This window comes from Ambystoma mexicanum, chromosome 9, assembly GCF_040938575.1.
Source record: "Ambystoma mexicanum isolate Mex_15411 chromosome 9, UKY_AmexF1_1, whole genome shotgun sequence".
Taxonomy (NCBI): Eukaryota; Metazoa; Chordata; class Amphibia; order Caudata; family Ambystomatidae; genus Ambystoma; species Ambystoma mexicanum.
Genome location: NC_090931.1, coordinates 179566876 through 179578845, shown reverse-complemented (window position 1 = coordinate 179578845; position 11970 = coordinate 179566876). Strand labels below are relative to the sequence as shown.

General features: G+C 44.7%; 1 protein-coding gene across 1 annotated transcript in view; it reads right to left on the bottom strand.

Moving 5' to 3' along the window:
- Window positions 1–10250: 10250 nt before the first annotated feature.
- DDX6 (DEAD-box helicase 6) overlaps window positions 10251–11970 on the bottom strand; it is a 451657-nt gene continuing 449937 nt past the window's right edge. Inside the window, exons 13-14 of the mRNA XM_069614407.1 lie at window positions 11424–11606; window positions 10251–10677 (exon numbers count right to left, since the gene is read on the bottom strand). Coding sequence (XP_069470508.1) covers window positions 11431–11606 — 176 coding nt within the window. The 3' untranslated portion in view covers window positions 10251–10677; window positions 11424–11430. The remainder of the gene's footprint in view (window positions 10678–11423; window positions 11607–11970) is intronic.

Here is an 11970-nt window from a genome sequence, read left to right as displayed (position 1 = left end):
GACGAGGACATATTTCTATATTATATATTTTCACAGAACTCGAGGCGTGCCAAATGTCCCAAGCAACGTATACTGCGGAAAAACGGAACTGAGGCCAATGTGCGCAGCACATGCTACTTAAACACCCGATGACATCATCCTCGACGGAGGCCTTCGAGGGACCATCGACTCCACATCGACGCACGGCGCCCTCCGACGAGAAAATGTCCAAAGAGCGGCAAAGCTGGATGCAATACATCTAAGATGAGGAATACGTTGGAGGACACAATCCACTCGAAGTTTTAGTACTGCCTGTCCCACCTGAGAATCAGACCTAGAGTGTGTGTCTAGGCAAATAGGTTTTGTAAAAGGTGTGTACAATACTCCAAGTTGCCGCTTTGCAAATGAACTCCAGGGGAACATTTGCAATGAATGCTATGGAAGCCCCAGTGCCTCGAGTAGAATGTGCTCTAGGCTTGAAGTGCGTTCTCTCTTAGCAAGATTGTAGCAGAGTGACGCATTTGACAATCCACCTAGAGCTAGTGGACTTGGAGACCGGATCTCCTCTTCCTGCTGCCACTGAAACGAAAAAATGATTAGTCTTTTAGTGGTCGAGTTCTTTTCATGTAAAACAGGACTGCTCTGCGTACATCAAGTGTGTGAAGGCTTCTTTCTCCCATGCTTGAAGAGTTTTGAAAGAATGTTGGTAGTTCTATGGATTGGTTGACATGGAACTTGGAAACGAAATTAGGCGGAACCCTAGGGTGAGTGTGTAGAACCATCTTATCTCTGAACTGTTACAAAGTCTAGGAGTGAGCGCTTGTAGTTCACTTACTCTCCTAATGGAGGTAATAGCGATTAAAAAGGCAGTCTTATAGGTGAGATCTTTAAGACTCGCTCTATGCATGGGTTCGAAAGGAGGACCCATAAGTCTAGTCAACACCATGTTTAGGTCCCATCCGGGAGCTGGGTTAGAAATGGGAGGGTGAATTGTTTTCACACTCTGCACAAAAGCCTTAACTGGTATTTTCCACCACAACACTGTTATGTAGTGTACGGGGGGGGGAAATGTCTGCTGAGAATGTCTGCCAGAAGACTTAGTGGAACATGTTGTGACAATAGGAACATGTGTTTGAGAGCCCACTTCCATATTTTCTGGGACAGTTTGGATAGCCCTGTAGAATGGGTGCCTCAGTTTGTTTAGATAGTACATGACCGTGGTGCTGCCGGAGGAGTTGTGCAGCTGTGTCTGGAAAGCTTTTAGTGCTTTGAACACCGCTAACAGTTCCAGCAGGTTTATGTGGTTGGATGCTATGTCCGACGACCAAACTCTGCGCTATTTGTTGAAGCAGGTGAGCTCCCCATCATGTGAGAGATGTGTAGTTAGAGTGGCCTCCACTGCGGGGGTGGTGAAGGATTTACCCTTCAAGAGGTAGTCCCTCAAACACCACCGCAGTGAGAGAACGAGAGCTGGAGAGACGACCACTAGATCGTCCCATTGTCCGCTGGCCTGACACCACTGGCTGTTGAGCCATTCCTGCATTGGACGCAGGTGCAAGCGCGCGTGAGGAAGTAAATGCATGACGCCATCATTCCCAACAGTCATATAGCTTTGCGTAGTGTCACCTCTCGACTGGCTACATATTGAGGGATTTGAAACTGCATGCTTTGGACCCTCTCAGAGGGGACGACAAGGCTGTATTTTTTCCTTGTTGCTAGAGAATCCCAGACTGCATAAAAGATCTATCGTTCTTTGGGTATTTGACAGACAGGTTTTGTAAGAGTCCCTTGTTAGAAGCCTGTTATAAGCCAGTCGTCGAGGTAAGGATAGACCGGGATTTGCCTGCGCAAGGTGTGCTGCTACTACCGCTAGTACCTTTGTAAATACCCTTGATGCAGATGCTATGCCAAAAGGGTAGTACCTTTAACTCATGGTGCACATCTTGCATCAAAAATCTGAGGTATTTTCTGTACGCCAACAACATTGAAATATGAAAGTATGCATCTTTCATGTCCAGTGATGCCATGTAATCCCCCTGTGTGAGCAGGGGGATTACTTCCTGCAGAGTGACCATGCAGAAGTTGTAGCTTTACAAATTTGTTCGCTGAGGGCAGATCTAATACAGGGCGCATAGTGATATCCTTTTTGGGTACAAGTAAGTACACTAAATAAAATACCTTACTTTACATATGACGGAGGTACAACCTCTATGGGTCCGTTTTCTTGTAGTGTCGACTTCCTGAAGGATCCGCAGATCTGGTGTCAGTAGTCTTGCATGTGGAGGTCTGAACGTTGGGGACCAGCGGAACTCTATACATTACCCATGGGCCATGGTCTTTAGCATCCACTGGTCTGTAGTTATCCCCCTCCCATGCCTGAAGGAATGTTGTTAATCGGCTCCTGACCAGGGAGGCATGGGAGGGGACCCGAATCTTCGGGTCGTTTTGAACCCGAGGACGGGGGAGCCTCTGGGGGGGTAGAGTTCTGGCCCCTTCCTTTCCCACTATGCTGACCCCTCTGGGGGTAAAGGGTGGTGCATCTGCTGGTTCCCTGTGGAGAGGACCAATTGTTTCAAGGTGTACTGTTGAGGGAAGCGTTGACCATGAAAGACACCTAGACCCAGATCCTCGTCGTGTGGAGGGTCTTCGTTTAATTTAGTCTAGCGTCTTCAAGGTATCATGCTCCTTTTTTGCGGTCTTAAGGGCCTTGTCAACCGCTCTTCCAAACAGGTTGGATTCGTCCAAAGGTTTATTTGTAAGTGACGCTTGCGTCTCTGGCTTGAACACAGAATTTCTTAGCCACGCGTGTCTCTTTAGGAGTGTGCCCTGAGCCAAAGATAGACCTGCTGTTTCAGCGGAATCCAAAGATCCAAAGTGTTGTTAAGTAAACTTTGATTTACTTTTCTGCCCTTGGTCACCGTGGCCAGGAGACGAGTCCTAGTGGTTCGGGAACCTCCTGTGGGGCTTCTTGTAACAAGGCCCAATCAGCAACCGCGTAGCTGGCTAACAAGGTGGTATTGTTGGTGATGTGTGTAGAAACAGCTGCTTCGGCTGTGACCCTTTTCTAAAGGGCGTAAAGTCTTTTACCTGCTTTGTCAGGGGGTGCCTCGCCGGTTGACAGGAACTCCTGCCCTCTTTCTTGTAGTTGTCACCACCAGGGAGCCTTGGGTGGAGTGACCCGATATAAAGGGGTCCGAGGGGGAAGGCTGAAAAAGCTTTTCTATCCCTGGATTAACACCTCTTGTTAGAGCAGGTGTTGATAACGAGGGAGCCAGATGCTTTTTAATAGAGTTGAGGAGAGGAATAGCCTGGCTGGCCAGTGGCTTCTCTTTAAGAATATCCTCCACAAAGTCAGCTTCAGGGACAGCTTCATCGGTGGCGATCTTAAAGTGTTCGGCTGTTTTGCGCAACCTGGCGTTAAACGTCATTTGATCGTCCACTGTGAGGGCTGTCTAGTGGGAGTGGTCTGGGGAATCCAAACACAGGGCATCAGGATCTGGAGACTGCCAAAGCAGAGTGTCACCCATATCTGGGTCCTTCCCTCCCCCCACACCTCAATGGGATCATGCATGTGCTCAGGATTCATGAATGGATCTTCATCCTGAGTGTCTGGAGGAATCTCTTCAGTGAGGTCATAGGTGTACATATCCTCTTCCTGAGAGGGGTCAAAAAGTCTTGGGAATTTTGCTACAGGTCCAAAGGGCTCTCATCCTGTTGTCTTCTTGGGGTGGGTTGCTCTGAACGGGTAACTAACTGGTAAAGCCTCTCCATACAATTTTCAAACTTTTCCCTAGTTCAAACAGAAGACCCAGAATGGTCTAGAGGCGGAAAGGGATCCTGTAAACAATCCTCTGCCGTCAAACATCGAGATTTTTGTCTCAACGTCAAAGAAATACCTTACTCGCCATCCGAAAACAACTCCTGTGGGACCGACGGAGGTGGCGTGTCCCTGTGCTTCTACCCCGGCTTGGCAGAGGGTTCGGGTACTCCCCTTAGGCTATCCTTGGATTTTGACAGATCCTTGGCCTTTTCCATAGGCCTTGGTGAATCCCTTGACTGCCGCCTAGGAGCGTCGGCGGAAATCATTCTTGCCATGCTGTTGGCAACATCCTCCACAGACGGGAAGCGTGTAGCCTCGGCCTACGATTGTGAAGTTTTCGACGGACGCCATTTTCGGCGGGGCCAGGGCCTTGTCGCCAGACGCCTTCTTGCGATGCATCTCGACAGAAGTTGAAATATTAGAAATGGCGCCATTTGTTTTTGAGGGCCTGGTCGCTAGGCGCATATGCGGCTGCCTGGAGGGCTGCCGATCTTTACAGTTGGCGGTTACAGCCAGAACTTGCGGTGTACCAGTTGGTGCCGAGGTCTTCTTCGACTTAGTTGAAGATTGACTGGGGGTTGTGTGCTTAGTGATTTGTAAATTCGTCTTTGTTGCCGGGGTGTATATTCCCCATTGCAGCGCCAGGCGGGGCGAGACGATGTGGAGTGTGAGCGCTCCTTCAAAAGGTCAACGACCTCCAGTTCGGAGATGTTAGTCCGACTATTGCCATCGTCACATTCGGTGGCTGCGGCAGTTGGAGGTGACTCAGCCTTCGACATCCCGTAGGCCGGCCACCGATTGATTCGGCGCTCCTTCGATGTTTTAGGACGGAGTAACTTGGAAGCCGCGCAACCGACTTCATTGTGATCGAGGGGCAAGCAACAGTTACACAGTTTATGCGCATCTCTACAAAGAAATTTGCCTTTGAAAATCGGACAAAACCTAAATGGAGTCCTCTCCATAGCTGAGGATAGGTAAAGTGACTAAGACCAAAGAGGAAAGAGGGAGGAAAGGGAAAGGCATTCTCAAATTGTACAGAAATGTCCACCCCAACCCCACTCTCCCTACTGTGTAGGCCAGCTGGAAGGCCCGGCCATGTGGTCAGCCATGTGGTCGGCTGCGCCGACTGGATCACCATCCGTCAAAGGTCAGTTGGAGGCTTTCGGCAGAGATCTGGAACAGCCGTCGAAAGAAGGACGGATAGGGTGATCTTAAGTATTTATATAAACTATTCGACCAAAGGTCGAAGGGACAATTGGCAATGTCTCGGGCGAGCTCCGCTTAAGGTGACCAGTATGCTGGGTGGAAAAACCCAATCTGAGGGACCTCGACGCGTGAGGTATTTTGGGTACACTACATGTCACGTAGGGATAGTGTTACAGGCACACCCATGTCGACGTCCCCTTTCGATTCTCAAAAGACAAGATGCAATACTCTGCTGTGACCACTGGATGTCAGACTATATGCACAGCATGTGATTCTAAGCAGAGTAACAAGCATCTGAATTTTTTTTTTTCACTTCTGGGGGTGTTTTTATTCTGTAAACAAAAACCTTGCTCACTGCGAGTTCCATAGAATTACAGCCCAACTCTGTTCCAGAGAGCAGCTTGTGCACCGTACCACGGCATCCGGAAAAGAAACCAACTATTTAGCCAACTTTAGAAACCCATAATCAAGATGCAGCCGCCTGCTTTGTTTGAACTCTGAACATGAACAAACAAGAGGTACATATTTTCTCTAAGCGACAGCGCTGTCTGTATGCCTACAAACATGATTGGGGTGCTACTGCATTAACTCCCCAGCAAAGACAAATTAATGTTGGCTTTTGCCGCAGTTTGAAAATGTGGCCAGTTGATCACACAAATCGATTCTGCGAGCGCTCAGTGCACATAATAGTCTTAAAGGTTATAAAATTAAGCACCACTGCACTAAATTCCCCAGCAAAGGTAAAAAGACAAATTAAGGTTGACTTTGGCCACCATTTGAAAGTACGGTCTGCTGATCTCACAAGTTGCTTTTGGGAGCGCTCAGTCCACTTAGCTGTCTTACAGGCAAAGTAACCTAGCACCTTTGCCAACTCACCAGGGCACAATCACATCTCTAACATGTGTGGCTGCAGAGCGCTGACCTTGTTAAGGTGTAAATACAGATATTAGCAGATTGTGTTTGGGGAGCTGGGGGAGGCGGGGCGCCTCGGATGGTAGCAGCTGCACTTAGTTTGCTGTTCGGCATTCGTTAGAATTTTCAAACTTTTTTTTGCACTTTAGATGAATCTATGGTGATTGGTGTCTGGGTGGTATGTAATAATTCTCAATCAGGTCCCAGGCCCATTTCCCTGCTGACAGGCACATTGAATCCAAGTGTGTGTTGATTAAACAAACTATACACATGCTAAATAAGTGTGCAACTCCAAGGAGTGCCACACAGAAGCTGCCATCCAGGAAGAATTCTATTCACAGGAGTCGGCAGGATAGCTCAGGGGCAACACGTTTGACACAGAATGACACTGCTTTGAATCCTGCTTCAGCACAATTATTAATTCAATATAAGTGTTATTCAGAGTCCCACAATAATAAAAAAACAATCCCATGGGCTATATTCTGGAATTTCAGAATTTACCAGAAACCGGAAACCAATCATAAGTTCCTCCAAGTCAATATAGCACTTGGATGGCCCATGCAGCTGGCATGCTTCCAAAACATAAAATTAAACTATCATGTGCAAGATCAGAAGTTGACGGTTATGTATGTGGCACAACTGTCAGATTCAAGTGTTTCTGTATGTAAAGCAAGAAGCTGGTGAATACAAAAGGACATTAAAGACAATATGGAGGATCCAGTGGGTTTTTATTGAGCAAAATACATTAAAATAAATTAGGTTTTTACCATTCTTTTCCATACTTCAACTCTTCTCATGGTCACCTGCTTTCAGATGCATACAATACAAATAATCTCAAATCAAACCTCTACCACACTGGACCAATTAGCCATTTGTTGTTCCCCAAAAGCCAATTGTGTTGCTTGTTTGCTCGCCCACCCTTCTCCCTCCTCCCATCCCTTCCCCAACCACTGGTTTCAAATTTGGTGTCAAACCTGTACTCTGTAAAGACACTGCTGGTACAGGTTGTTCGTCCCTCCCCCATCCCCCAGGCCCCAAAAGGTTGACTTTAGTTTCAGATATCTGTCAGTTGAACATGTAAAGTGCCAATTCGCTAAACAATTAAAAAAATGGAACAGGGCTTGTTCCAATGAAGGGGTAATATAACTTTGAGAAATGTTCCAACCCTCCCACCGCCCCCAACCAACCCACTCAATGTTTGGTTAAAATACAGTGTCTGTATCTCAGTTCTATTAATTGCCCCCACACCCTTAAGTTTGTCCCCACAAAGGATTTATGAAAAGTTCAAGTAGTTTAGCTTCCATAATCAGCACTTCGAAATAATGCCATTATTCAGGGTTAGTAGCAATGCAAGTTTTGGGGAATTGTTCAAGCATCCTTCACAAAGCCAGTCCTGTTTAGTTGCCTGCTACAAGTGCTTGCTAGTTTTAGCAAACTGCTGAAGCACCTATTGTAGAACAAGGCAATGCCATTAGGACCACCCATTTTCTCAGCACAAATGAAACTGAAGACAACCTTCAAGGAGAAAGTGAAGAGTTCAATATCATGGTTGCTGTAAAACACCAGCTTTGCTGGTCTTCATTCATCTACGGATAATTGGTGTTGGTGAAAGGCAGACCCCGTTTAGTCTGACCAGAGGAGAGAAGCTCCATTCCCATGACAATTTTAGGTGTGAAGACAAATACTTGAACAGACCATTCCTTTGTGTGGACCCCATCCCGCCAAATAAAAAACAGAATGAGATGATTCAATACCAACTACATGTATGCCAGTAGAATGCTTCTTGATGACTGCCGCTAGCAAACACTACAATGCATACACAAAAATAGGAGTTGCTGCAAAGGAAAGATGCTCCCACCTCATTCTAAAAATATAAAGATATATTCATAGACCCTCCCCCACCCACTTAGGACCCATCTCCCATTGTGTAACCTTATTTCTAAGTTTTGAACAGTTCTGCAATAACAATTGCAACTGAAAAGCTGCCTTAAGCAACCAACCATTTGGCATTCCCAAAGCCAAAATAAAATGCACTTTACCCGTCGTGATCAACTACATTTATGCTTCAGGAAACAGTTTATTTGGTTGGTACCTTCATACATCAGTGAAAAGCACAGACTCTGCCCAAATAGCGTGTCACTCAGAATTGCAAGTAAGATTATTAGGGCCAAAATTAAGCAATCAACAGATTGCATGACTCAATACTGCTCCAGAAGGGGAATAAAAAAAAATAAAAACTGACTAGGATAATTCCAAGTCAGCATTTTAGAGCATCTTAACATTTGCAGCTTTAAAGTACGAGGGGGAAAAAAATGCATGGCACCAGAACTGCCTGCCCTTACAATAAGTCACACTGGCAAAAGTGACCTACTATAAGGGTAAGTGAGGCCAAGCTTAATACTTCAATATAGTTTGCATTTCTGGTTAGTTCTGGGATTGGAACACTATCAGAACGCAGAACGGTGCCAGCTAAACTTCTGTTATAACATGGTGTGCAAAGCCCATGGGCCACTACCCATCTACTTCCCAACTGACCATGCACACAATTGCAAAAAGGAACAAAACAGAATTTCCACTATGATCATCCTCTCATTAAACAACTCAAATAATTTTACTGCAGTACTAGGGAAATATTGTAGATTTGGTCAAGTTTTCCTCAAAAATCACAATCCACCCTCCCACCCACAGCGAAAGGATAATTTATAGTACCTGCCAGATTTAACTAATGTTGGTGCATAGCTTACTTTTGTATATAGTGCGTTTCAGAAAACGCACACGCTGAAATGTCTAGAGGCACCGGTACCTTTTCAAAAGGCAGAGAGGTTGGCCTTTTTGTAACACATTTTAAAATTTAACAAGGCATAAACAAAAAAACAAGGGGGAAGAACAGAAAAATAATCATGCCTTGTTGGGTTAAGCCACTACTGCGTCTTTAGTCAGGCAGGTTTTACTGAGGTGCCTCACGAGAGACAGTTGACCAGGGGAAAGAAAGAAACCCCAATATAATTTGTCTCCCTATTGTTGCCTGTACATCAGGCCAAACCTCGAGCATGTTGGGAGGGATACAGTTTAAAGCAACACAAACACTTGCCAATGGGGAGATAAGAGTGGAGCTCATAAAAACTAAAGGAATCTTTGAATAGAACCCATTCACTAGTGCATGTGTAGGTGTGTGGACAGCTCCCTTCAAAAGAATGCTTGGTTCAATAACGTACGCTGTGAATTGTGAGAAGTATACAATGGCGGAAGAGAAGTTCACGTAAGGAAAACTTCAGATGTAGCTTTGGTTTTATTACTTTTAAATAAACTGTGAGGCAGCCAAGCCCTACCGGTACAGCAGAGACTAATGTTTGCAACCTAGCACAACTGTGCTAGGAAGCTTCTGTATAAACAAGAGGCCTACACCTCTGAAATGTGAGCAAAAAATGCATGTTCGGGCAGACTTCCTTTACTCCAATTCAAGCATATAAATAAGGATCCCTGCATACTTTAAACTCAGCGGGAGTTAATTTAGGCCTCCTAAATTCTACATAGAAAGTGCTTTCAAAATTAGCCAATGTTTCTCCCTTTAAGTCCTTACTAACAGCGCTTCCTTGGCAATTACAACTTAGTTGGACTAACTCTAAGTTAGAGCATGTGTGTCTGGTGTTGCGAATAAAACTGTACCCCTCTCATCCTGAGCTCCTTATAATCCTTTCAATTTCTCTTTACCCCCGACAACATATAAAAACTAGGAAAAGGGTTTGAAAACATGGGCAGGGACAAGTAAATGAAAAATATTTACAAAGTTTGTACAAGTACGCACACAGTTTTGTTTTCTCCTGGTGGTAAACAGCCAAGGAAGAAAAAGAAAAACAGAGTGCCATGGCTGCATACAAAGACTGCAACGCAAGTGCTGGAGCCGATCGTCCAAGGCGGACGCAAATCAGTCTTTAGTGTTCCGCAAGATCAAAGGGGACTTAAAACGGCTCATACTCCAAAAATAAAAAAAATAAAAATTACAAAGTAATGCAATGTCCTCTCCAGTCTGGAGTTCTTTAACCTAATCAGCAAAGGTATGTTGAATTGGGTCTTCTGTCAAGTACATGTATTTACACAGCACGTTTAACTCGGTGTCGCATCAACATCCCCTCAGAATGAGCAGGTGCAGGAAGGAACTGAAAACAAATCTAGGTTGTATTTCTGATAAATGTCATCCACAAGCCCTGGTCACCAAAGCGTTTCAGAGGAGGTGAAGGACAACCTGAAACGAACAAGATGAGCTGCTGAATTCCGAGGGCTACTTCCGGAAGATCTTGCATGGTCTCGTAGCATAAGGCACTTTGCACGAATAACAAGCTCTAAAGCTTTATTTAAAAATAAACCAGAGGAGAAGTTGATGCACAGCAAGTTTGCCACTTGAAAATGCAGACGCTGTTTTAACGATGAAGCTTCGATAGAGTCTTCTTTGTCCAGGAATTCTTCGCCTTTTCCATCCCGCAAAATATTGTTTCCTCCATAAAAAAGCAGTTAGTGCAACTCATGTTCAGTCAGCACACAGTGCAAACGAAGGGGGCGCAAATTAAAGGTATTCCTTCTGTGAATAATCTAGAACTTCAGATACTTTCCCAGATTTAAAAAAAAAAATGAAGGAAGATTCTCGGTCTTTGCAGTTCAAAACCAAAAAGGAGACAAAAACCTGCAGAGAGAAACTGCAGTCAAAGAAACAAGGTTTCAGATCATGAGCCAAGGACTTCAGGCTTCAGGAGTGCGGAATCAGCCTTAAAAAAAAAAAAAAAAAAAACACATTAAATTCATTTAAATTGTGTGTTAACCTACAAAGCCAACTCCATTTTTGAAGGTACAAGTGCTACATAAGTAATTTACATTGGCATGAGCTCTAGAGCAGGCATTCCAAACAGATATTCCTTATCCCAGGTTGAATACATCCACGATATCTCTGACAAACTACACAAATTCTAGGCAGACCAGACTCCACTAAATTCGGGGCAATAAGCAGCCGAACTTTGATAAAATGTTTGAGGGACAGACATGTGTATAACCCTGCCATTTTAAGGTTGGGTTTAGAAATGTCTTCTCTCTCAAAGCTGGAGACATTTGAATGAGAAAGGGTGATGCTTGGTACTAAAGTCCCATTTCTTGTGCCACAGTAGCATACAAGTCTACTGTACCTGTCACAAACATCTGCTGAAAGATGTGTCAACGGACATGACAAACACAGCCAAACTCGGAACAAAGCAATCATGTGGAGTGCAGCATTTTATGCTGATGGACCACCACTTTACACCAAGTGCAATTCATTTTCCACAATACGTTCAGCTTTCTAGAATCAGTCAACCATTTGTAAGGCAGATTAAAGTAAAGCAAATTAAAAACAGTTTTGTACAGATTCAAAAGATTCACTAGCTCCCCAATTACCAGACGCATTGGGTAAGCTTGCTCTGCCCCAACCAAAGCCAGATTTAAGCAGTGTATTCCCTGTGCTCACATTTGGGCTTCGACTTACATGCTTTTTATGGTTTTTCGTCATCCACAGGTTCACTGTGATATTCTGCCACGTAAAGGCTTTTGTCTATGCTGCCAGGGATTGGTTTAATTTCAGTTCCCAGCTGCTCCTCAATACTTTTCAGGTTGAATCGATCATCGTATGTGATCAAGTTGATAGCAAGACCAAGGTGACCAAAACGACCTAGAAGGAAAGTAAACTACCATCAGGGCCAGAGGGAGCCAGCAGCAAAACACTGATCCAACAGAGTAACTATACAGAGTAAAAAACCACTTAAAAAAAAGAACTTGTGTACAGCATTAAGAGCTATAATGACTTGTCTTTGGACTATTAACCACCCTCCAATTTCTGGGGAGCAAAACAATAAGTTATTGACCAGTAAAAAATGAGAGTGAGGCATCTCCTGTGTTAAGGGAGTTTTCCTAAAGTCTGCCTGTGAGAAGACTTTATAAAACTATCCCTTGGTATATAGGTCCCAACTTCTAGTATAAGTCTGTATTAAAGGTTTTGGTAGTATGGCAGAGCAGCCAGGCTCATTTTTAGGAGG